The sequence below is a fragment of the Ambystoma mexicanum genome, chromosome 3p, assembly GCF_040938575.1.
Source record: "Ambystoma mexicanum isolate Mex_15411 chromosome 3p, UKY_AmexF1_1, whole genome shotgun sequence".
Taxonomy (NCBI): domain Eukaryota; kingdom Metazoa; phylum Chordata; class Amphibia; order Caudata; family Ambystomatidae; genus Ambystoma; species Ambystoma mexicanum.
The window spans coordinates 122,421,069-122,448,880 of NC_090925.1; the positions used below are offsets into that span (position 1 = coordinate 122,421,069).

General features: G+C 45.0%; 1 protein-coding gene across 1 annotated transcript in view; it reads right to left on the minus strand.

Moving 5' to 3' along the window:
* Positions 1-929: 929 nt before the first annotated feature.
* Positions 930-27,812, minus strand: part of LOC138580152 (C-type lectin domain family 2 member D-like) — a 357,666-nt gene continuing 330,783 nt past the window's right edge. The window contains exon 6 of the mRNA XM_069650477.1: positions 930-1,141. Coding sequence (XP_069506578.1) covers positions 1,012-1,141 — 130 coding nt within the window. The 3' untranslated portion in view covers positions 930-1,011. The remainder of the gene's footprint in view (positions 1,142-27,812) is intronic.

The following is a 27,812-nucleotide window of genomic DNA, read 5'->3' on the forward strand; positions in this document are numbered from 1 at the left end:
GGCAGGCTTGGCAGAGTGGGAAATGCTTGATGTCAGCGCTTACTTGGCCAGCAGAGGCCAAGGCCTTGAACATTTTTCGCATTTCTAAGCCAGCATCGAATAATATCTCTGATTTCTCTGCCGCATTGTCGGGTTCTTTGGTAGCGGCAAAATAAAGCTCCGGTCAATTTACCAGACCTCCCATTTTGGGACTAGGGCTGAGGGTGCCCACGGTCTCAAATTCCTGTATGGGAATTGAAGTGGGGCTGGCCCTACCAGGTGTCCCGAGTGTGGGGTGATGAGGATGGCCCCTTCTTCCTCAGAATCCCCCATACCGCCTTTGTTGCCAGTTGTTGTGCCCTACCTCACTTCGGGCGTGCAGCACTCTCACCACGTCACCCCCTGATAACATCAAATGCAGCCCAAACGGTCTATGGCGGTTGATTATTTTTTCCCATTTTTTATTTCTCAAATGTGTTTGCTCTTTTTTTTAATAGAAAATAGGGGGGAGACTCCCGCAACTTCCTCTGACCCAACACGCCCCCTCAACCCACTCCCACCAACGTTGCCCAACCTCAATTTACCATCAACATTTTTGGGTGAACATGTGAGCAGATAATTTGGGAAAAAATTATCAAAAATGAAACTATCAACAGACCTACTTCCGCATGAGCCTTCCCGAGTTGGCCAAGGGCCTGCATGAGTCTGAATAGGCACCATTGCGCCAGGCTCACACTCCCCTTACAACTCGACTGATTTGTCCCCCACCTCCCTCCTAGCCGCCCCATGACTTGGCATTGACCCTGCATACATTCCTGACTAATTGCAATTTGAAAAGCGTGTCCTTGCCCTGCAGGTTGTAAAGAAATGAACTTAAGAAAAAGTAGAGTCCGGCTGGAGGCCCCTCCCCACCCTCAAGTACCTCCCCTCCTCCCCACCCCGCAAGCAGCAATAACAGTTTCATGTCCCACTTGTTGATGCCTTAAAGTGCTCATTTCCGGCCGGCCCCAAGAGTACATGTGTCCCAGTTCACTATCTCTTTGTCCGCTTTTGATGATCAAAGGGTTTGCTGGTGCAGATCCAGTTGTGCTTGCTGTGACATCCACTGCTTAGGACATTACTGTTCAGGAAGGCACACTCGGAGTAATCTCCTATTATGAACCTGCAAAAACAAAAAAAGGAAATAAATGCACAATTTCTGGGCATCGCTGCAAGTTTCCATTGGGTGCGTAAATGCAGTACAGGTTTGCACAAGGTGAACATTTCATGGTGCCGGGCCGGCTTGCTGAGCTAGGCTGGGAACTGGCTGAATGAGGAAGAGGATGCACATTGGTAAATAGAGCTCCTTCTGAGACAGGCTCTCGTCCGTCCGTCCGTCCGTCCATCCGTCCATCCATCGTCCTCAAGGCAGGGGGTGCCCACACGTAGCATAGGCACATCCACACACAACACAATGAGTGCTTTACAGTTACACAGGGGTGAGTAGAAAGCAGGCAGCTTGAATTAGAAACGCTCCAAGGGGCGTCTGGGAGGTGCAGTGCAGAGAGCAAAGCCAAGCACTTCGGGCCCAGGAATCATGAAGCACAGGACACAAGAGGCACGTGACTGGAGGTGGTGAAGCCAGGACCTGGGTTACCACAACCGAGGGACCATCAAAGTGATAAATGCTGGAGGACTATGAACCAATGAGAGAGAGGAAGAAAATGACCCAACGAGGACTGTGAAAGGCAATAATGTTGTAGCGGGTATTGGGAAGATGTTTTTTTCGAGATTAAGAGATTTTGTCCCTATATGTACTTGCACCCACGCCCTTTTCCATTTCTTGGTTGTACTCATCTAATAGCACATGGGTGATTTTGCCATGATTTGCCAGGTATTGCCATGATGTGCCCAATCAATGCACATGGATACCTTGTAAACGGGCATGACGAGCTATAGTCTAGTAACTAAACCATCATTTGCCAGGTCATGATCTGCCCAAACACCGCCATTATTTGCCATTTTATTTCTTCATCCCTCGTGTGCTCAGCGAGTTGGCACTCCCATCACTTGCCAGTTATCTATACTAAGGGTTTTAACATCATATGTCCGGAGACCTCCACCATATGCTTGGGTGTTCCACTAGACACAGAGGTGCTTGCACCATGCACCATCTCTTGCCACCAAATGTGGAGGCACCCTTATCATTTGGCATAATCAGGGCTGGACTGGCCCACAGGCAACTCTGGAGATTTCCTGGTGGGCCTCTGCACCGTGGGCCTCTTGTGTGGTATTTACAAATGTTCCCAGAGGAAAAGGGTTAGGCTTGCTGAAAATGTGTAATATGGGGCCACTTTCCAGGGCCTCTTTTGGTTGCCAGTCCACCCCTGGGCATAATATGCCAGATATTGCCACAAATGCCTGAATACTCATACAGATCGTAGGCAGCGCCTTCAAAATCCCAGGAACTCAAATAATTCCAGCAATGCCATCAAATGCAGCTGCTCACACTATATTCTTAGGTAACGGCTGGTCCGAGAGGCGCCAAGCACCACCGCACCCTTTTCTGTACAGCTCGCAGCATCCACAGTTCATCTGCCTTTACATAGGGGCAGAGGCCACCTGTGGCAGTGTGCGAGAGGGAGCAGAGACACTGCGCTGCTCTCATGCAAACATGACACCGAGACAAAAAGACTGCTGCTCTGTAGGAGTAAAGGGGCAGGTTAGTGACTAAAGCGCCCATTCGGCTCCACGCTACTACTAAACCAGAAGTGATCCCAATCATAAAGGTGAAAGAAGGCACAACATACATGGTACATCTTCAGAAGAGATGTGAGCTGGTACATTAGCAACCCAAACAATAGTACTGTGGCACCAAAATAAAGGAATGCCCAACCAACTATCTATAGAAATAGGAACCTTTAATTAAACTGAAATTATACATAACTAATAAAAAAAACACCACCAACTCACCTCTACTGGAAAAAGACACAGACAATGAAGACTTTAAGATAATGGATTATGGGTTTGATTGTGTGTGCAGACAGACACACATTTCAGTAGCTGTCATGTCGTAACTTGGATGAGACGCCCTCCCTCGTTGTTATGTGTGGGAAGGACCACGTTTGGGCCTGGACCAGGGGAAGTGACGTTAGGCTAGGGAGGGGCCGGTGGAAGGAAGAAGGGCAGTTACAGATATAACGGCGTGCAATAAAGACATGTCTTGTTGCACAAGGCGGTGTACATCTTTTCATTTAATCACAGGCCTCCCCCTCAAGCGGTCCTCATAGTGGTTAGGACCAAACTTACCAGTAGCAGTGTACAAATTACTGTAATGTCTTAAAAAGGTAGTGAGTGGTTTCTTACAAGTTGCTACGTCCCTTTAAAGTGGGCCAGGACAACAATGCCACTGAAAATACATTCATTTTTTAGGCTTCTCTTTGGGGGCTTCAGCATGTCGAGCCAGGCTTCTATGAACTTTACTGCAGCTCGAGGCAAGCAGGCTTCTCAATGGAGTCGAATCTCAGCAATCAAGACAGAACAAGGCAATGAGGTCCCATGGATCGAGCAGAGTGTCTCGAGATGTTTTGGGATGATCCTGCCGGGGGTTCAAGTGGGCAAGCAAGATCCTAACTTTCACCAAGTCAAGTTGGCATCTTGAGATGGGTTGAGTCAGCTGTTCCCCATGTATTGAGTCAGAGGCTGAGATGGTTTAAAGCCATTAGCTGCAAAGGGTTAAGGCGGTGTTGAGACAGCTGGAAGCAATGAATGCGGGTCAAAGAACTCTAAGTGCTGAAGGCATCAGTGTGTGTCCGGCAGAGGCTCGAAAAGAGTTGAGCACAGCAGAGCCAGTTTGAAAACCCTAACTCTGTGGGGGCCAGGCCCTGCATTTCTTCTGGGCTACAAAGTTGCTGGGAGACCCAGTTCAGGGTCTCCAGAGCAAGGGGAATCCTGTTATCGTTTTCAGACTACAGGGAGGCTTTGGTCCACTGCAGTCACCCCAAATATGCCCCTGGGATGGTGAGGGGGCTTGCCCTTTCCTTCAAGGTCTCCCTCTATCTTCACCTTTATGGCAGAGGACTTTGGAGCAGACTGTACCCCAATGGAGTTCCAAGTGAATCCTTCTTCAGTAATCCAAAGTTGACTCAACTAAGAAGCAAACTGCCACAGCAGACTAGTCCATGACAGGGACAAGCCTGTTAAGGGTTTAATTTCTGACTCCATGGTAGCGTCACGTGTCTGATGATGTCAGTCCCAGAATACCTTGTCTGTAGGAAGTCAGGGCGTGAGCACAGGAAGTTTGGGAGCTCTAGCAAAATCCAAGATGGTGGGATTCCTCTCTGGACTGTAGCTCTCGCCTTGGCTACTCTAACTGCCCCCAGCCTCGGTCTACCTACATCAAAAGGATTCCAATAACTAGCACTCCACTGGTAGCTGTCCATTGTACTGCCAGGGCTCACCTTTGAAGCACTGGTTTCCAGATAACCCCATAGGGAGATTTCCTGTTTTTCAGAGGAATGCCAAGTCTTCACAGGTGGGCTCAAAGGGGAGTTTCCTGGGCGGACCCAAATAGTTGTTTCAGGTGAAACCAGTCCAGACAGCCAAGACCCAGGAGGGGCCAATAGTTAAAGAACCTAACCACTGAGAGTTGGAACATTTGTGTCCCAGGGGCATCTTTACAGCCGTTCAAAGCTCACCTGTGACTGCCATGTAGGAAATGTCATGGCAGATGTAGGGGTTGTCGTGAAGCAGGTCTAGCAGAGGCAAGTCTGTGCATGTCCAATTTCAGTATTCATTTTTAACACAGAGTGGTTTATTTATTTATAACGCGCCGGGATAAAGCCCAATGTCATAGAAGCGCGAGGACAGACTAAGACAGGAAAACAAAGGAGCAGCCAGGCAAGGAGGACAGATTGGCCATCAGCAGCAAGGAGGCTAGATAACTCAAACAAAATAGTTTTCAGTCTACGCTTGTAGGCAGCAATAGAGGAGCAGGTACTAGGGTCCAGAGGAAGGGCATTCCACAAACGAGATGCCACCACAGAAAAACATTGTGCCCTTGAGACACAGAGACCTAAAATTGATCCGCTTGCCAACAGGTAGCCAATGTAGAGAAGCCTAGCTGGAGACGATTAAGTTCCCCTTTTCCTATGCCCAATAACAGGGTAGAACAATAATCGAGACGAGAAGCAATAATAGCGTGGGAGGAATCAAGGAATGGTCTGATTTGGGCCAGGAGTTTGATGTAGTAGGAAGTACTTGAAACCAAGCAGCTAATGTGGGCTTTCATGCTAAGTTCTCGGTCGAGCAATATTCCCAAGGTTTTAACTTTGGAAAGGGTTGTCAGAGTACAATCCGCAATTTGAAAGGAGCGGTACGCAGTGTCCAGATTTCGTATTTTAGGTGCAGTGCCGACAATCAATTTCAGTTTTGGCATTATTAAGAGCCAATCCATTACATACCATCCAGGAGGGTGTGAGTTTATAGATGGTATTAATGATCTCCAAATCCTGGGGAGTGATTGCCTGAAAGCAGAATAAGGCACTGCGTGTCATCTGCGTATTTGTCGTATATTATGCTTTCTGACTCCCAACAGCTCGAATAGGGGCAAGGTGAAGATGTCAAAAAGAGTAGGGGACAGACACGACGCCTATGGGATCCCACACAACAGAACATGGCCCTCTGCTATGGCACTTGCCGAGAATGGATCCAGCACACTTTTAACAAATCACAACATGTAGTCTGTACATAAGAGAGCACCCAATATGCATGTAACACATTGGGCCTCATTACGACCCAGGCGGTAAATTACCGCCTGGGTCGTACCTTTACCACCATGGTGTAAACTATGTTTACGCCATGGTGGTTGGTGGACTTACCGCCCCATTCCGAGGTTGGCGGGGCGGTAAGTCCCCAATCCCCATTTACCCTTCCCCATTCCCATTTTTGCCCCATAGGGCATAATGGGAGTGGGGAAGGCGTTAATTACGCCACCGTAAATTACTGTGGCGTAATTAACATCAAGGTCCCTTAGCGCCATGGATTTTAACAACTGCTAAAAGCAGGTGTTAAAACCTCCATGGCGCTAAGGGACCTCGGAATCAGGCGGTAAGGGTCGGCGCGGTTTACGCCGCCGTAAACCCCTTACCGCCTGAGTCGTAATGAGGCCCATTGACAATTTTTATTTTTCATGTGATTCAAAAATAGCATAACAGGGCTATTATCAAAAACTTTTTCCTGCCCGTAGTTGCCGGGGATATACACTGTTTAAGGTATCTAAAAAACCTCATACATTGACTCTTTGCATTCAGTTTTTTGCGCAGTGTGGGTTAGTACAAAAAGTGACTAAATGGTGTTTCTGGCACGTAGGGGGCGGCTGGTATCCTAGTGCCGTCTTCAGGACTGTTGAAGTGGACTGAGTAGTGTCACTGATGTACCCCAAAGTTGGAACATCTAAAGGTAAGAAGGTTTAAAATTAGAACGTGGGTGTATCTCTACAGTGACGGTGGTGACTGAGAAGTGTACTGTACATGATCCTACCTGAGCCATTGCTTTCCAGTATCACAGGTGTGGAGAAGAATTATCGAGTTCTTCCCTTAAGGCGCCTTGTGTGCGCTTTGTATTACTGGATCCTGTATGACTAGGGTCTGGTCTTCAGCTAGGTAGCTGTAGAAGATAAGCCCAGAGCGCCGCATCAGAGCGGTCTCCCATCTACACGGTAGAGGCGCTAAGCAGGCACAAGAGGGAGCACTCTATCTACCAGGTTTAGCAACTCATCACGGTGTTGAGCCTCACACACCATTTTTGTCACGTAGCTACCGAGCACGTACACAGCTCTGGGCAGATCAGAGTCACAGATCTAATGTAAATGGCAACTACCACTGCCAATATGGCGTTTCTCACGAAATAGACTGCCTATGGCTCATTCGAGAGACTCACGTTACGGGCACAAGTAGTTTTCCACCACCACCGCCAGAAATGGCTTTCTATGCACGTAAAATAGATGTGTATAGTAGTTTTTGACAACACAACCATATAACTATTATCTTCTACAGCTACCTAGCTGAAGACAAGACCCTAGTCATACAGGATCCAGTAATACAAAGCGCACAGAAGGCGCCTTAAGTGAAGAACTGATAATTCTTCTCCACACCTGTGATACTGGAAAGCAATGGCTCAGGTAGGATTATGTACAGTACACTTCTCAGGCACCACCGTCCCTGTAGAGATACACCCATGTTCTAATTTTAAAACCTTTTTACCTTTAGATGTTCCAACTTTGGGGTACATCAGTGACACTACTCAGTCCACTTCAACAGTCCTGAAGACGGCACTAGGATACCAGCCGCCCCCTACGTGCCAGAAACACCATTTAGTGTCGACTAGACAGATGTTAGGTCATCACGACCACATTCCAAGTCACTTTTTGTACTAACCCACACTGCGCAAAAAACTGAAAGCAAAGAGTCAATGTATGAGGTTTTTTAGATACCTTAAACAGTGTATATCCCCGGCAACTACGGGCAGGAAAAAGGTTTTGATAATAGCCCTGTTATGCTATTTTTAAATCACATGAAAAATAAAAATTGTCAATGTGTTACATGCATATTGGGTGCTCTCTTATGTACAGACCACATGTTGTGATTTGTTAAAAGTGTGCTGGATCCATTCCCGGCAAGTGTCAGATAGGTGGGGTAGCCTATATCCCTGTATTTCTAAAATGGTTATATTCCCTCATGACATAGGCCGCCCTCATCAAAAAAGAGGGCCAGATACCTATACATATTGCAAACCTCTGCTATGGCATCCTCATAGTTGTCCGGTTGGTCAGGAAGGATTGTCCCCAGGATGCGGCCTCACAGGAAATGAGGCGTGGTCTTGCAGTCTGGCCACCAAAATAGAATGATAAATCAGGTCGAAAGCTGCAGTGAGGTCTAGAAGTATCAGTAATGCAGTATTTCCTCAGTCACAGAGAGGAAATATGTTGGATTTCACAGCCAGCAAAGTGTATTCAGTACTTTGAAAGCTTTGGAAACCGGATCGCTTGGGGCCTACGATGTTCTGTATGCGGAGGCATTCTTGAATTTGATCATGGGCAGTTTTTTTGTCCAAGATTTAAGGTGTACTTGTGATTCGGCAATAGTTTCCTGCTAACTCAGGATCCAACGAAGGTCTTTTCCAAAGAGGAGAGATCCAGGCCTGCTTTATCTCGAGTGGCACATAGTTCTCATGCAAGGATGTATTAACACATTTGGTAATGAGAGGAGCTAATAGTGTGGAGCAAGATTAAACAATAGTGACTGGGCAAACATCTCCTTTGCAGTTAGCTGGTTTTATCTTCTCTAAGATAACCATCATGTCCATTTCCGTGACAGACCTGAACTTGAACTGAGGAAGGGAGTCCACCAGCCTACCATGGTATGAATGTAATGCTGTTTAGGAAGTCAGACTTCATGCAGAATCCATTAATGGGGCTCCTAACATTTTGAAAAATCTGGCGATTCCCCTCTAAGATGGAAATCTTCCACATAGTGCAGCAGATAGTTGATATTTTTGGAAGATTTGTGCTATTGATGATAGAAGCATGAAACTTGGGGCACAAATACTACATGTGCAAAAGTTTTTTTTTGGCTATGAGGCCATCCCAGATTCTCCCCCACCCCCACAGTAATGGCGGACATTCAAAATGGCGGCCTCAGCTCTTTCGTGTTATTTGATGCTGTCAATTCCATATTAAATGTAATCTTCTGTGAATTCATGTTATCAATGTGTGCAAAACATCCAATAGTTCATAAAAATGCATACACAAAACAAGGGTGCGAAAAAAGAGTAGTCTAATATTATCTTTTTTTGTTTACAGATGAAGGAGTTTGTATGACAATTTAAGAACATAAAGAAAAAAAATATGGAGAAAGTGCATAAGCTGATGAATCCATTCAAGCCTGATACTTCTAGACAAATCACAGAAACAGAGTGGAACAAGTGTTTCATCTGCCAAGAAGACAACTCAGAGGTTCTTCGCTGGCCAGCAGAGACTAAATATGATACAAAGGGAGCCCGTTATGAGACAATATCCGATTTGCTTGTGGGATTTAGTCATTTTGGGTGTTTACCAAGGCCAATTCATCTGTCGCGTCTGGAGGAAGGCAGATATATCGAGGCAACATTGGTACAACATAGTTCAGTTTCACAAATCATGTAGATTGCAGTTCAATAAAACATAACTGCAAAGAGGAAAGAAAAATAGATCACCAGTGGATAATGCTGATAGTTCTACGAAATTCATCCGTCAGTGTTCAAGAAAAAAGTTAATTGAATACAAAACAAATATGCTTTTTTGTGACATGCTTGCCCCAGCTGGAAGATCACTGTGTACAGCATCTACATTCGGCCTTGATACTCGCGTTCGTCACTGTGCCCTTAAACTAGAAGACAAACTACTGCTTGCTAAATTGAGTGCAGGCGATCTTGTTGTTATGAGGGATCCTTTTAGATGGTCCCTGTGGCATAGATGGCGACAGATTGCTTGTCTATCCGTTTCCACTCCCAAGATGAAGGCTAATGTTCCACGTGCAGTTCTAGTCTCACAGATACTTACTGGTTGATTGGCTCTGCCCCTAAATCTTCACTCGCTTCATCTACCGGTTTCCCAAGACTTTCTCTGCGTTGCTACTGCCAAAATTTAACACTCGTAAATTCGCTAACCTTTTCTAGCCTATCGTTTCTCCTTTTTCATCCCACTCTGGTGTCTGCTAATGTGCTGCCATTACAATTTAGAATGCGGGAACCGTTCCGTCCCGATTTAACAACACCCACATCAGTCCGTCTATCCAGGAAAGTGAGTTGTTGTACACCGAACTATCCACACCGAGTATTGTCACCCTGCAGGGTAAGTCTCGCCCAGACACACATCTACGAACACATATCCTATGCTATTCTGTGATTAATCGTCTTCTGCTCTATTCTAATACTCCGCTCTCTCCCGCTACTTACCTCCTGCTCTATCATCTGGCCGCCGATCACTTCAACACTGAATCCCAGTAGATCAGGTAACCTTGGAGACATATAGTATACTGTTTGTAGTGAATGTGGGATAAATGATTTATCACTATCCTCTTTAATTCCGTATCAGGGACAGAGGGCAACTCGCACGAATATCCTCAAGTGAAGACATTCCCATACCAGCAGAAAACACGAATACCTCCTCAGCAGGAACTTCACGTTTTCTTTTCCCCAGAGGGTTTCCCGGGGTTCTCTGCCTCGTACGCCCTGTATTCTGGGTCCGAGGAGGTAGAGATACTCGGGGGATTTTCACTTTCTCCCAAGTTCCGTCAGGATCCAGGTTAGTGAAGAATCTATTGTTTACTTTGTTTCGTTAATGTAAATTGTCTGACACTTTTATTGAAGGTTATCATTATACCAGTGACTATAACACTTATGGAACAAGATGCTATGTACCATATTCATGCCTCATATTATATAATAGAGCAAGAGACAAATAAAAACACAAGAAACTGATAGGGATCAAATTAAGCATGGTATTTCGTTTGTTGAACTTACATCATACATCGAAGACGCTCGAACGGAAAATGAAATTGCACCCATATTTAAAAACGTGTTGACCTATGCAATCTGTACAGCATAAGGATGAAACAACTTGGCAGTGATCTTTCAGGACGCATACATTCCACAAAAGTTGGAAAACAGGATACCTGCTTACTTTCCTGACATGGAAGCACATAAGAAAGGCTGTCATGTGATGCTTAAATTTAATAATGATATTGGATCTGCACTGAGCAAGGCATGTGAATACGATGCAGATAGTTATGGTGTTCATCTTGCTAAAGGAGCAAATATAGAGAAAAGAGGCATTTAAAATGAAAAATTACTTCAACAGATCTTTTTGAAACAAGCGTCCGGAAGACTCTGTGCCAGCATCTCTGTTAGCACTGGTTGCTATGGTTATGATCATCCCAAACATTAAAGCACAGTCAAGGTCTTCAACATTGCCACCACAAATCGTCACTGTTGCAGTTACTAATGTACAACAATTTTGTGAGCCGTACGGAGTAGGAGTCTGAAAGAGCCTTCAAACACAACCGAGAAAGGGAAACTCCATACAATCTAAGCTCTACCACATCTCATGACCCTTTCCATCAAACGGGAATATCGATATTTCAACATCCAGATGATAATTTCCAGGAACTGATCGGATTAGGACTAAAAATCCTTGTGCCGACAATGTGACTAAACATCTTCCTGAGTGCTACACCAGTGTGCCCCCTGTTCCTGCTATGAGAACCGACTGTCCTCTGCCAACCATAGAAGAGAACTAGAGTTGACTACCAAGTTACGCCACAAGCTATTGTGAACGATTACAACTGACTGAAGCATGTAACACAGGTTCTGGCTAGTGATAACCACTTGGGCAGCATACCACGCAAGTCAACAAGCAGAAACTCCAAAAGATTATAAATTCACACATTCATCCCTGATTCTTTCATTTCCAGAACATGCTATGTCAGTGGCCATGATTCACCATTCAATGGATATTGTGAAAACAGCAGTTAATGGCCTTAATCCTGGGCAGTTTCCAATCATTACGTTTGGCCAGCCACTCGACGCATTGGTAAAACAAATCCAAGGGAACTGGACAGCAACCCATGGTGAAGATCAATTTATTGTAATATTTGGTGGGCTGCATACTGAGGTGCCAGTTTTCAAGTTTCTTGGAAATCTCTTGGATGAAAGTGGGGCAACTGGAGCACTTGTTTGGACTAATATTACCAAAAGTGGAAAAGGGGATTCATTTATAAACGGTTCCCATGTGACTCGAACCCATAGGGCTCATCAAATCACAGCCAGTAGTCTATATTTACTTCTGCAGCAGGCCTACAATGACTACAGCCACGATATACAGGATGGCAGTCAGGTTAAGTCACTTGAAGACTGGTGTAAAGAAAGAAGTGATGTATGTACCCAATTTACATCATTCTAAAACTAGAACTCCTTTTGATGACTTTTATAAGAGTGATACGAGAAGATTTTACACCTCCATATAGAAGCGCTATCCAAGGTTGTTCCCTGTTTATTTCCTTGGACCATACTCACTATGCACGATGGATTCCTGTCCACTTACGTGAAATGGTTTCACTTAAAATGCATCACCCCAACACCCATGCAGAATTCATGAAAGGAAAGTTTCTCACAAAAAAGTCAAAGCATGCATTCTGTGCTATTGCCATTGATCAGGCCCGTGAACAACATAACGCACCAGTCAAAGGTGATGGAGGGGCTGCAGGCCTGACAGAAAAGCCAACAGCTCTGCATAGTTGGATGGTTTCTGGTCCTGAGATGGCCCGCTTAGTTAAAGAATATAATTCTACAAAGGTGAAGCGATTGGAAAAAGATGAGCAGCACCACACGGACAAAAAGCATTCACGGATGGTTTTTGCAAAAGATATCAAGTCTCTTACTCATGCAATACAAGATGTGGGAAACCCATTTAGTGAAATCAGTTGCGATCTAATACTACTTGAAAGCAGAAATATAGTACACCCAGCATTTGCAGACACATTGCTAAATATTGAACAAATTGGAGTTGACCGTTAGGGAGAATTCTCCATTCTGTGCTAATTACCCTCAACCTTAGAGATCACCAGCTCTTTTGCTGGACTTGAGGACTTCTAATTTTAACCCTGGAATGAGTGAGACCTTTTGCTCACACTCTCATTTGTTTTGACCTGATTTGGATTATGCGTTTCCACTGATTTTGGAGCCTGACAACTCCATAGGCATCTACATTTGGTGTGGTGACACACAGCCCCTCAGTGCAGTGTCACAGAGAAATCATTTAGATTTCTCATAAGGTTTAAATACTTTTTCTTGTGTGAACTACTGTTCCCAAGAATAGTAAAGTGAAATTGACTTTACCTACCCTTTCTCTTTGCAGGTCCAGCATACACCATCTTACGTGAAGTGCTGGGGGGTTGCCTAGTAGCCCCTTATCCTACATTCTCATGTAACATTTCTTATGTTACCCTCACTACTTTAAATGGCTGGTGGCAGTGGTTTAATGTTCCTGCCATTGTGCTTTTCTACCGCAGGCTGAACCCTCAGCTGCAGTATAGCACCCATGAGTGACCATTCTTGTCAAAATGGGCCGGTCTTTTTACGCCATTTTCTGTTTTGTGAGGTCTTTCTTGGGTTTTACCTTTGGTGGGCTTCAGTCCTGAAACCCTCCTCTGGCTCCAGTGTGTCTGGAAGGGCAGGAAGTGAGGGTGGTTCCCGAAATTCCCCTGTCCTTGGTCTCTAGGAGTGCCTGAATGCAACCAGTTCTAATTGGCTGACACTGCTGTGTGACTGACAGCCTAAGCTATGCATGAATGGGAGAAACCTTCTTAAAAGGGGAGGGTTTTGGGACTAGAGGCAGAGTGGACCACTGGGAAGAACACCCGATGAAGAAACTGAACGGAGCTTGCTGCATCCTCCTGGACCTTTGAATTGCCCGGTGAAGCCCTGCTGCTCTGCTGAAACTCCTTTTTCTGATCGACAAGAGAAGCTCCGGAAGGGACACGTTCTTCCCTTGGGTAAGTGGGACCAACTAACTCTGAGACAAACTCCACTGGATCATCTTGTCAGACTGGCTGTACTTCTTTGCTGCTGAAGGAACCGAGTACCAGGGGTCGGGAAATCCGTAGTAGAGTGCAACGTCTGCAATCTGGCCAGAAGCTCCAGGAGTGTCCTAAGACCCTCCCGACGCAGAACGACCAGAGCCCAAGCCCCTCACCAGAATGCAGGACTCAAGGAGTGAAGGAAGCCCAACCGGTATCCAAGATCTGTGGTGGTGCTGTTTACCGAGCACTGAAACCGCAAACTGTTGCTGATCTGAAAAGAGCCCATAGCTGCCGCCGACCTCCGAATTGCTGCCGCAGGAGTCCTCCAGATGTCCTCCCTCTTGTCCCCACGACTGAGGCTCAGGAACCCAGGATATGCATCGCTGCAACAGGACAGAATCCAGCTGGACCAATCTTCTTCAAACCAGAGGTACTGTTCAGACTTTGGGTACTTACCTCAGTGTGTCTTTAGTTTTGCTCCTCTGTTGAGACTTGCAGTGACTACTTATGTTAGAGTTGATTTCAACTCTGCTTTCCACAAGTGTAACAGCTTTTGACCCTACAATTGATTTCTACAAAACTCTCTAACTTTGTGCTAGACTTTTTATTAAATACGAAGTGCCTCAGCTCCATAGACTGTGCTCCAATTGACTTTGGCTGTCCTACCCCCCTGCAGACTTTTCTAGTCCATTGACTGATATTTTCTGTCCATCAGAGGTGATAACCTGTTTTTAGACTGTTATTGCTGGGAAAGGTTTCGTCTAGACTTCATTGGAAGATTTAAGTATACTCACATGTCCCGAGAACCTCTTTAACCTTTTTCCTTCCCTTAATCTTTCCTTTCTGCAAACTCAGAATCTGCAAAGTGTACGAGTGATGTATAAATGCCATTACTGTCCTTATGAATGAAGTCACCTCCGGGTGTAGGAAGTGTGTAAAAAGCATCTCTAAAGAGTATCCACTCAATTTATGCTGATTCTGGAAAAGTATTTTAAAGTATATTTGTTACATATCTTGCCCCTTTTAAAGAACGCTTATTTAAAATTGATATTAAATAAATAACTATTTATAACTGAAACCTTGAGTATAAGTGTTACTTGGCTACTTGTATTTGTGAATGTCATTGCTGCAGCTCTACATCTCACATTTACCCCTCTTGAGATAGACCTGGCTGCTCAGTCACACTACCGACTTGTATAGTACAGCCCGATACCAAAGGTGGGTTACCTAATACCAAGTGGACAAGTGTTGTGTAGTCTCACACAGTATTACATCACTTCTTGCCTAACACTGGTGGCAGGTGGTGGGATTGGCGTAACGTGGTTACATTGACTATTTGCTGTACTTATGCCCAACTAAACCAGCCACAAGGCTAAGCTCCACTAAAAAGCTAAGCAATTGTAACATGCCAAATATGGATACATTTAATGAGGCAGCCCTGATTGTCCTGACAGTAGATCAACTGAAAGACTTGTGTAAATCCAGGGTCTCACTCTGAAAGGAAAACAATGTGAATTGATTACAAGGTTGTTAAATCACCAAAGTTTGGGTAGTAGGCCTATATCCCCTACTAACCCAGGTAATGTCCATCCTCTGCCATCACCTCACCTCCACAGCCAACTTCTCCCAAGAAGCCACCACATGGATCACCTCCTTCCTCCAAGGCAGGACCATGCATGTCTTCTCTGACCTAGCCACTGCGTCACCCACCATCATGCTATGCGGTGTGCCCCAAGGCTCCTGCCTCTCCCCCACCCTCTACAACATCTTTACCCGCCCCCTCTTCCTTATCCTTGACGACATGGGCATCTCCTACACCAACTACGCTGACGACACTCAGATCCTTCTCACATTAACAGCTGACTATGACACTGACTGCGCAACTCTCCACAACATATATAATCCAAATGTGGATGGCTATCAATGGCCTTTGCCTTAACTCCGACAAAACTAAGCTCCTACTCGTAGGATCCCCTGACCCCCTCAAGAAACTGGACGCCCAGTTTAGCCACTTTACCATTGACTCAATCAGAATTCCAGTACTGGACATGGTAAAAACGCTAGGCGTCTAACTAGACTCCAACTTATCTATGACCAGACAAGTAAACGCAATCGCCTCCTCTGCGGCTTACCATGCAAAACTCCTCAACGCAATCAGGCCTTTTCTGTCAAAAGACACTTGTACCAACATAGCCAGAGCCATAACTGGTTCCCGGCTAGACTACTGTAATGTTCTCTTCCTAGGGGCCGCCAACAAAAACCTCAAGAAGCTGCAAGTAATCAAGAATAGCGCCCTGCGTGCTGCACAAGGCATTGCCAAGAGAGAGCATATCACTGCTGCCAGAAAAGCGTCCCATTGGCTCCCCATAAAGGAAAGGATTATATTCAAAGCGCTAAACATCACCCACAAAAGCGTCCACCTCTCAGCCCCAGCGTACCTATCCCAGAGAATCCACCCGGTCTCCTCCACAAGACCCACCAGGACACCCTATGCCAATATGCTCTCCGTACCCAGGGAAAAAAGAGCTAGAGCAGGTGGCGCCAGCTTCCCCTACCTTGCTGCTTTACATTGGAAATCCTTCCCACCTCTCTGCGAGCTGAACCTTCACTGACTGCTTTCCACAAAGTCATGAAAACTACCTTGTTCACCTAACCAACCCCTCATGTTCAAACTCTCATGACTAACATGTATGATGTATTATGGTGTATGATACTCTCTATCGCTTAACACAGGATCCTGCCTCACTGTAACCCAAGGCACAACCTGTACCCTTTGTAACTAAGTTCCCTTACAAGTAACAGCGCCACAATGCCCATGGGCTGCCTGCGCGCTATATAAATGTAACAAATAAATAAATGGGGAAGATAATGATGAGGATGCTAGTTTAGAGTCAAGCTTCAATCTGCAGGATGAGTCAGAGGAGGTAGAGGAGTCTCAGGAAGAGATATCCCCTCTGCCACAGCCTGCCCTTGTACCTCAGCCTCTTCCCATTGGGACCAGTGGCGTAACACAAGCTCTGGGGGCCCCCCTGCAAGCCATGCTGAGGGGGCCCCCCCAAGACGGCAACAAATCACGATTCGCGCCACACTTTGGGCCGCCCTAGATTACCACGCTTGTGCAAAACGCACAAACGTGTTGATGAAGGGGTATGCCACACACTGCACTAGGAGAAAGATATAAATATGTCATTTAATGCAATATATAGCACACTTTCTGAGAAAAATTGACTAAAAAGCCACAGTGTTTGCTATTGTTGTGTAGGGTAACAGCAATCCAAAACATGCAAGTCACCAACAGTGCACATGAACATTAATGCATTGCTATTAAAAATGCCATGCCACAATAAAAACATGTCCAACTGGCTGCACAATGTAGACCAGTGTAGACAAGTAACAACATTGCAGTAAAGCATGCCAGGCCACATTTAGACATACCTAGACTGGTTGCACCAAAATGCCAGTCGAAGCAATAAGACTCAAAGAAGAGAGCATACATTCAAGCCTGCGTCTCTGCGACCTCTAACAACACGGCCAAACTCTTTAAAATCTGCAAGGAACTGGCCAATCCTGTTGCGGTTTCTACCTCTCCTGTTCCCTCTACAGGCCCTCTGTACGGCTTTGGCCTCTCGCTTCTCCGCTAAAACTCAGGCCATCCTGTCCACTATTCCCTCTTCCTCTCTAAGAACACTTTGGCCATCTCTCCCTCTCCTCCTTTCTCATCTTTCTCTCTAACACCTGACAAGGTTTCTAGACAAGTCCGATCTATGGAAGTGTCATCGAAACAGGTGCTCGTCTGCTCCTCCAGAACCATCAAGGACCACATTGACACGATCCAGCCTTGGCCGAATTCTGTAATCACTCTTTTGCCACTGGAACTTTCCCCTCTCCCAAATTCTTGGAAAAGCTGGCCAACTGCCAGCTTACACTCCACCCTGAATCTGTTGGTTGTCTCCATGACCATCAGTCTGGCTCCAGAGCTGCCAGAGGCACGGAAACTGCTCTCCTGAACACCTGTGAAGATCTGATCTCTAACCTTGATTCCAGCATTCCTTCTGTCCTCATTATCCTGGAACTTTCCTCTGCTTTCGACACGGTCAACCACGCCATCCTGATCAATTGACTCTGTGAGAACCTGGGCATCATGGATCAGGCTCCGGAGTGGCTGACCTACTTCTGCTTGGACCGCCCCTCCCTTGTCCAACTTTGTCCCTTTCACTCCGCCACCTCTCTCTACATGTGGCGTTCTCGAGGGCTCTATCCTCTCACCCTGGTTTTTCAACCTCTACTTGGCCCCTTTTACCCACCTGATCTCTACCTTCTCCTCTAACTTACAGTGTTATGCGGATGACACTCAGCTTTCCTTCAGGCTCCCCTCAGCCTACTCTCCTCTCTCGCTCATTCCTGGTGTCATCTTCAACTCCACTCTCTCTTTCTCTCCTCACATCTCGGACGTCGCCAAGAAATCCCACTACCAGCTGTACCTCCTCAAAGGGACTCTTCCATTTCTCACTTTTCCCCAGAAGCTCACTGTCTCCAGAGCTCTGGTTCACTCTAGGCTGGACTACTGCAACAGCCATTTTCTCAATCTGCCTTCCTCTACTCTCCACCCTCTGCAACTAATCCAGAATAGGACTGCAAGACTTATCCTTGGCCTCAAGCCCAGGGACTGTATCTCTCCAGCCATGAAATCTGTCCACTGGCTCTCGGTGGCTGCAAGGATCAAGTTCAACACCCTTTTCATTGTCCAACAGGCTTTCTGGGGCTGGTATCTGCACTACATCCAACACTATCTTCCAAAATACCATCCTTCTTGAGCCCTAAGGGTTAGATACTTCTCCAGGCAGAGAGTGGGGGGGAGGTCGATCCTTCTCCCTTGCAGGCGCCTCCCTCTGAAATGGCCTCCCTGACCCTTCCAAACTTGAGCTGGACCACCTGAAGTTCCGTAAGCAGCTGAAAAAGTTCCTCTTCTCCTCTGCTTTCTCTCTCGCTCCCTACCCTGCTGACCTACCTGTCCGCTGTACCAACTGGTTGCTTGGCTACCCTCTGTCTCAGTGAGTCCAGGCTCTTTCTTGATCAGTCACCCTTGCACTGCCTCCAGCCCTACCATGCAGTTATGGTCTGTAACTGTAACCCTACAGTCCCTTGTTCTCCTTGCACTACCCAGAGCCGCGCTGCCCTGGCGGCACTTACTCAGAGCATTGCTGCCCTGTTTTCCCCTCCCCTCTCCCATGCACTTCCCCCCTCCCTTTCCCCTTGCACTTCTCGTTCTCACACTTGTACGATCTGAATGACACAAGGCTTAGTAAGATCATTTGTCTTGTCCTCCCTCAGTTTTCCTTCTCTTGTCTTGTCGTGCCTAAAAACACTCGTGTACAGGTGCGTTATCTATGACTTATCATATCATAACATATCATTTTATCACAGATGCCCAGAAAAATATACAGTGCCGCAGTAAAAAAAAAGGCTAGACTGGCAGAACACAAATGCCAGTCTAGCCAGGTAAATACACTTAGCAGGACTGCTTTATCAGAAATTCCCAGTAAACAAGTCATACCAAACTGAGGAATGACTAGACTGGCTGCACCAAAATGCCTCTCTAGCCACTAATACCACATTTCATGCCTGCTTAGCATGGACATGGACGTCCATTATGATTTATTGCACAACCCCACCCCCCACACATCCCTTCTTCCTCCATCCCCTACTCCAACCACCAAAGTCAGCTCATTGGCCCAGAATTACCTCCACGTCCCTCTTCCTTGTCCCAGTGCTTACGTATGAGGCTCCTTGCCTCACTGGTAAGTACTGGAGGAAGAGTGGGACTAGGAGTAATGAAGATTACAGGTAGCTAAGTCAGGCAATACCTTCATGTACCTCTACCTTATCCCAGTACTTGTGTATGCGGCATAGTTCCTAAAACACAAGTACTGCCTCATACACAAGTACTGGGATGATGAAGAATAGGGCTAGGTGTAAAAAAGATTACTAATAATTAATCAAGGCATTAAACACAAGTAGTGGTGCAACACCATTGAGCTGACTGGGCTTCAGCACTAAATTGTGGCCTATGTTGTCTTGACCAGGTTGACCTTCAGAGCAGTTGCCGGACAGAAAAGGACACAGATGTTAAACAGCACCTGGGTTTTGCCATTAAGAAGGGCCCGGCCCAGCATTTACTAATGTACATCATTTCACTGTTAGTACCTGCATTCAAATGCCAAATTTTTTAAGCAATTGAAATTGTGATGTCGGTTTAGTACTTGCATGCCAGGGGAGTGATTGGAAGGGTAGAGCGGAAACAGGAGACAAGTCATTCTTACAGCAGCCCATAAGTGGGTGCTTTCAAACCTAAAGCAGAAAGTTAACTGCGTGTAACATTGAAACTGCACTAGAATAGTCTCATTAAAATGTGTAAAGAAGTTAGATGACCCCACACAAATAAGTTTGCTCCTCCCCACCACACGTGAAGTTAGCACCTCTCCCAACATTTGAAAAGTTAGCCCCCCTGAAATGTAGGTTTTGTTGCGCCCCTGAACACAAGCACATACACCATTCACCATATATACATACGCACACACAGCCATCCATATATTTAAGTGTGCACCCTTTCACCATACAGGCATACCCAGGCAGCCACCCATACATTTAAGTGTGCATCCTTTCACCGTACATGCAAACCCAGCCATCCATACATTTGTGTGCACCTTTCACCATACACTCACACAGGCTCACAGGCTGTCACCTATACATTTAATTGTGCACCTGTTCACCATACCCTCACAGAGTCACCTATACATTTAAGTGTGGACACTTTCACCATACAGGCACACCCAGGCAGCCACCCATAGATTTCAGTGTGCATCCTTTCACCATGCACTCACACATGCACACGTCATTGGTTGAGGGGAGCCATAATACTTAAAAAATACATTGGGGCTCATTAGGACCCTGGCGGTTACGGTATGAACGGTGCCGGTAAGGCACTAGCACCGTTCAAACCGTCCCGCCGCATTACGAGTTCTACTTTCGGGTTCCTGACAGCCCACCAGGTCTTACCTGGCGGGCTGTGCGGCACTCGCAAGCATAACTTGTAATTGCGCCAGCACCGTTATCAACGGTGCCGGCGCAACCATGCTCCCCACCCCCATTCTGCCCTGTTGGGCAGAATGGGGATCGGGAGCCCGGCAATACCGCCACCCGCGAATGGGCAATTACCGGCCCATTCATCTTGTAATGGGCTGGTTATTGCCCAATCGCGGGAGGCGGTGCTGGTAGCGAGCATGGCGGTAGCCGTGCCTGCCATACAGGCCCGGCTACCGCCATGCTCGTAATGAGGTCCATTGTTTCTTTTTGAAGTCACTCTGACTTCATAAAGAAATTATTTCTGTTAAGCACTGAACCATAACGGAAATAATTTCTTTATGAAGGTAGAGTGACTTCAAAAATAAATAGTTTATTTTTGAAGTCATAGGGCTTCCCCCACCCCATGACATGGAGGCCTCCAGCCTAGGGTCTTCATGTCATGGGGCCGGGGTAGCCACCGGACTTTTTGTATTCACTCTGCCTTCATAAAGAAATTAATGATTTCTGTTACAGAAATAATTTCTTTAGAAATGCAGAGTGAATTCAAAAAGAAAATGTAAAAAAAAAAAAAAAAAAAAAACCTTTTAAAATATTTTTTTACTCCAAGTGGGGCCCCCTTCAAGAACATGTGGTCGCGGGGCCCCCCGCACCACGGTGGGTGCGGGGGCCCCTGTTACGCCAGTGGTTCAGAAATGGAAGCGCGTGGCTGCGGGATGGCGGCTCTTTGCTCACCGAGGGTGCCATGGAAGACTTCCGCGAGGAAAGTGACACGTACCGAATTCGTGGTCATGTTCCAACTGACAATAGCCTTCGGCAGTGGAAGCTCGTCGGAGCAGCCCAGCAAACAGCAAAGAAGGACTGACACTCAGAGCCCGGAAGTACGTGTATTTATTTGAATTGGATCAACGATGTGGCATCTGATACCACAGGCACCAGGCATTCGGTATTTTCTCAGTTACCCGAGGAGGCATCAGCCTTTTACATCAGTCTTTTACCTTGTCTCCAATTTTAGAGTGTTTGTTGTGTGAAAGAATGTGAGATTTCTACAAAACACTCTTAGATATAATTAAATTAATTGAGTGAATCAATAACACGGAGACATGTGAAACTTTATAAGAATACTTGATCTATACAAATATGACTTCAATTAAAGACTGCGCAGATTCTAAGTGGCTATAGCAACGACCCTTTCCTGTATTCTCCATTTGGTGCGAGAGAATCGTCCAAACCACCACCTTAAACCAATCAATATACTTTATTCACGTCTACAAGTGAACGTTTGATTAATAAGAAAAAAACACACCTCTGTCGAAAGCAAAATGGCCTATAATTTGAGGAATAAAGTCTGCCAGCAGGGTGGCGCTCAGGATAAAGAAGCTTGTTGCCGAGAGGAAAGTGGTGTTAATAACTAGGGTAAGAAGGAACATAATGAACTCCTATGAAATAGTGGAATAAGAAGTCAAAGAAGACTTCAAGAAGGTGAAAAGATGACATATCTGAATAAGGTCACTAACGGGGTGTCGCATCCCGACAGCATCGCCAAATAATGTTGAATGACATTGATCATCAGATATCAGCAGGGAAGCTAGATGCACAGAGCGGCTGAGCTCACATTTCGAACCAGAATGTTCAAGCCACAGAGACAGCAACAATGATGCTATTTTTTCAGGTAGGTTTTGAAATGTCCGAGTCAGGTAGGAACGGGAGTTACAGAAATGGAAATTAATAGAGCTCATCAGCCATAAGTGCGAGGTCAACAAAATATCAACCAGTTAATACAACTGGAAAAGTTTCAAACTTAGGTCTAAGTGGAGAGATGAACCCAAGAGTGGAAATAAACCAGCTAATTGAGCGTTTGCAGAAGAGAACATGGAGTGTATGCATGTGGTAGCTCAAAGCCCCGCACCTGGTGTTGAGTCCGATGGGTCAATTCTAAAACATTCTAAGTACAAGGAAATCTTTGTGATGAAATAGCCCAAGAATTGGAAAATATGAAACAATTAATGAATAACGATATCTCTCAACTCAGCATTAACCTAACACTCATTTCAAGTTTGTGAAATGTCTTTTTTTTTCTTTTTTTATTGTTGAATTTAATCAAATGATTGATTTTTACAACATTTACGGGTATTTCCTATATCTTGTCCAGGTTTATCATTCTGATGAAAAATAATTTCTTTATAATACCGGACTGTCATTAAATCCAGACATGATGGGCCTCATTACAACCCAGGCGGTAAGTTCCCTACTTTACCACCATGGTGTAAACTCTGTTTACACCATGGTGGATGACGGATTTACCGCCCCATTCCAAGGTGAGTGAGGCGGTAAATCCCCATCTCCCATTTACCCTTCCCCATTCCCATTTTTGCCCCATAGGGCATAATGGGAGTGGGGAAGGCGCTAATTACGGCACCGTAAATTACGGTGCCGTAATTGGCACCAAGGCGGGTTAGCGCCTTGCATTTTAACGCCTGCTAAAAGCAGGCATTAAAATGGTAATCAGGCGTTAAGGGTTAACGGCGCCGTTAAACCCTTAACGCCTGGGTTCTAATGAGGCCCGATGTCTACTCCTGTTGCGTCATCACAAAAAGTGCTTCACTTAGTCCTAAAATCTCTTGTCAAACTATATTACAAGATGTCTGAAGAAGTTACGGAACAATCTGTAACACTGAACTCAATAAGAGAAGAGATAAGTAAGATGTCACGTTCCGATATTCGGAATCCAGCTAAAGAGTTCAAAGAAGGGGAATGGGTTGATTAGAATGAGTGAAGTAAGAGAGGAAACATCTGGCAGTCAGTGAGGGTACACATTGTTGACTTTTCAGAGGCTCATTATACTATAAACTCAATTGAGATGGAAAATGTAGAAAATGAGTGTCTCTGAAATAAGAACCACTTGATTAGCGAAGTATGGCGTCTAAAATGTCAAACTTGAGAGGGAAGTCATTGATACTAGAACAATCTCCAGTGCATCTGATATCAAAATAAAGCTTCTAACAAAGAAAAAAAGAAATAAACAGAAAAGTAGTCATTACAGAATTATGTGACTGTAGTGAAATCATTGAAGTTTCAACAACTCCAAAACTATGTCAATAAGGTTCAACGTATAAAACTGTCCCTGAGGGAAAAATGGCATAACCACAGGGTGAATCCCAAAAGAAGAATCAGAACGAGGTTAAAGAAATTGGAACAGTGACATCTAAAACCTTAAGTAAAAAGTCACAGAAGGCAACAAAGAAACTTAACAACATATCGCCACAAAGCTAAGATCAGAGGAAAATGTGATCAACAGACCCTGCAAAACAGGAAGTACTACCAACTAAAACGAGTCAGCAACCAACAAAATGTATGCCCACGTCTGCAGAGAAAGGAAAGGATAGCAAAGATGATTGCAGAAGGAACCAAATGGCAATGTGCATTTGGTAGATGTGAATGACAATTTCTCTTGCAGAAACCTTATAATGACTGAGCTTCTTTTAAAAAGGAGACAGATCCACGATTAAATCGATCGAATATTATCAATTTGATAAATCAAATACCAGCTCTAAGGTTCTTAAATAATAAGAATATCGAGTGGGTGGAATATTTAGGCCAATATTACAACAGGAAAGTGTGTATTCATTGTAAAGCCCCTTAATAGCCAATATGGTTCATGATAATAGAGTGTTGTTGTGGAAACCAGGCTATGACATTTTAAAACAAGTGCAGGAAAAAGTGGATGAAGGAAAACCAATAAGTTGTAAAGGAAATAGTGATTGTAAATATATGAAGGATTTTTCTCTGATGACCAAGAAAGATGTACATTATGATAAATTCAGAATATACTGCGACTGGGAAAATACCAGCGAAAGTGATAGAAGAATGTCTGACTGGAATTGTTCAGCATCAGCTCCATTGGTGAATCACCAACAGTCTCCCAAGCTCACCTCCGGAACCTACAAAAATAGCATCTTGGAATATAAGGGGCTTTAATCATTTTTTTCATAATGTTTTTTTTTGGGAATTACCATGGAGGCAGGACTTCATCCTCCTGAAAGAGTCCTGGTTGAATGCTGATTTGATTTTGGAGGGTTACAAAAGAATGAATTAAAGTAGCACGAAGATGGCAGACCATACAGTGGCTTACTAATTGGTGCAAAAAATGGAGTTTAATATTAAGGAACTAATAAGTTATCAATGTTGTAGTGCTACTCTAGCTTCTAGTGAAATACATTGGCTCGGCCGAAGAATTTATCTTAATAAATATCTATGACTCTCCAGGATGTGTGAGTAATGAGAAAATTGAGATGTATCTACGGTCATAGGCGGTCATTCTGAGTTGGGCGGTAAGGGTTAACGGGCACCGGTAAGGATGCCGGTGCCGGTAAACCCTTACCCCCCAATTCCGAGGTCCCTTAGCGGGTACCGCTAAGGGACCAGGGCGCTAATTATGGGCCCACTATTTGCGGGCCCGTAAGTAGCGCCTTCCCCATTCCCATTGAGCCCTATGGGGGCTCAAATGGGAATGGGGAATGGTTTACTGAATGGGGACTTACTGGGTCCTCCAGGGTCGGAATGACCAGGTAAGTCCCCATTCAGCCAGACCGGACCCGGACCCGGTATTGGAGGCAGCCATTGTGCTAATAGCACCATGGCTACCTCCAATCTCGGAATGACCCCCATAGTTAACAGACTGTTTTATTAATCACCCTGAAACATAATTTTACTAGGAGGTGATCTCAATGCCAAAAGTCCAGCAAATTGTACACTAGTAAAAGGATTATCCTGGCGAACAGCATTCCTAAATTGAAAGTTACAGATCTAAAAGGGTGTAACTGGGTAAGTTAGCTGGCAGAATGGCCTTTAATAATGGTAAATGGGGAACTGAAGGACGCTGTTCAAGGCAATTACACTGGGACTTGGGTTATGAAGCTACACGTTATTCCCAATGTATGCAGCGACCATTCATTGCTTTCTCTTGAAATAAACGATTTAAATAGGAGTATAAAAACTTTGAACCTCCAAGGTTAGGTATCAGGTAATAATGTCCCCATACATGATGTCCCCATACATAATGTCCCCATACCATAATGTCACTGGGAAAATCCATTGGTGACATTATGTATAGGGGCGGGTTGCAGGGATGTCCCCTGCTCCCAATTAAAAAAATAAAAATTGGGGTTGCAAGGGTGTCCCTCCGCATGCTCAATGTAATGTCTCAGCAAAAAACAGCAACGTTTTTGTCAGGGAACATTTTTGCAGGGACATTATTACATGGAAGCCAAGGACAAACCACGCTGAAACAGGCTCCCACGGAGCCGCAGGAGTATAACAATGCTGAATAACCAATTCCAGGAACTCATGCAGGGGCAAGCGGAACAGGCATGCTTCCATGACCCTACGGAATTCACAAACTGGATCAGGAATTATGTAACAAAGCTAGCAAAGAAAGTGACAATGCATTCAGTTAGAGCTGAAAAGAGTGCTTAGGATCATAATATTGTGCAGAGGAAAAGAAAATGACATAGAGAACTAATATTCTGGAGAAGGTATAGAGGAGATTCATTAAAGATAATGAAGAAAAAGTCCCACCAGAAATATACCAATTGAGAAAACAGTACAAGTTAACGCTGCGTTCCACAAGATGAAAAGGCATTTTAAGGATTATTAGCACAGGGCAACCCAAACGTTTCTGGAGGTTAATTAGTGAACAAACAGCACAGCCTTGCTTGAAATAAAACAACTCAATCGATGAAAGCAAATGAGTGAATTCCTGAGACCAACAGCTACTGTAAAACTGCTCGTCTGTGTGTGGCAAAGTACACTTTGTGTCCTTTGAACTGTAAAAGATGTGTCTTGTATCCTAGTAGGTAGGTTGCATGACCCCCATACCCTGTGGGGTTGACCTCCACCTTCTTCACTTTTCTGTATTCTGTATTCTGCTCTCAGCATTTTCTGTTAGATTTTCACTGGTATGATGATCAGATCGGATGGGATCAGACTGTTAGATCCACTACACACATTGTACAGTGGTGTCTGGATCTTGCCTGAGGCCAATGTCCAATGCTAACATGGTTCTCATCTTCACCCGAGTCAGCTCCAAAGCTCAGGTCGTCTTCCACGATAGTGTGGATCTTTTTGCTTCTGCCTTTGCATACTGTAGCGAAATGCCCCATGCGGCTGCATGCTGTGCACTGTTTGCTCTTTGATAAGCACATGAAATCATTTGAGAAATGTGGATCAGTGTCGCATCTGTGGCATGACAGGGTAGGCTCCTAAAGTGTCTCCTTTGCACCTTTCTTTACTATCTGCTAGACACAGTAAGCAATCTTCTATCCTTGTCCTTCTTGATCTTTCTGCCGCTTGCGACACTGTTGCCCACTCTATGCTGCTCTCTTCTCTTTCAGCTCTTGGACTATATGGGCCTGTGCTCAGATGGCTCAGTTCCTATCATTGGCCTGGTCAGTCTTCCTCATCTTATCCACTTCTCTATGGAGTACCTCAAGGTTCTGTTTTGGGTCCTCTTCTCTTTTCTTTATCTACTATTCCTTTATCTGATTTTATGCCTTCATTTAATCTTTCTCGTCACTTCTATGCTGACGACTCACAAATGTGCTATGATTTTTCTTCATTTTCAGCTTCACTTCAACACCTGGTTTTCTCTTGCTTACTTGCTGTTGAGTCTTGGATGGCTTCCACGGTTTCTTCATCTTAACCCATCCAAAATAGAGGTTCTCTTCTTTGCTTCTTCTCCATCTCCTGCGCCCTCTCCCTCTGGTCTTCTTTTTCCTCCTCCACTTCTTCCTTTCCCTCCATCTGTGTGAACTCTTGGAGTAATTTTCAACCCCTCTCACCTCCTCTCTAGATATTTCTAACACTGCTTGCTCTGCACATTTCCATCTTTACTACCTTCGGCGTGTCCACCCCTTTCTTTCTTTTCAGGCCACAAAACGTCTAATTTATTTTTTTCTCGCTTAAACTATTGCTTGGCTCTCTTATTAGGTCTTCAGAAATCTCACCTGACTCCTTTACATTCCTTTTTTAATTCTGCCATCCGTCTTCTTTTCCAGCTCCCTTTTCGTTTTCTATTACTCCTTCTCCTCGCTCTGCCTCTTTACTCTTTTGATCTTTAACTCATTTTCCATTTTCTCTGCTTTGTCTATAAAGCTTTTT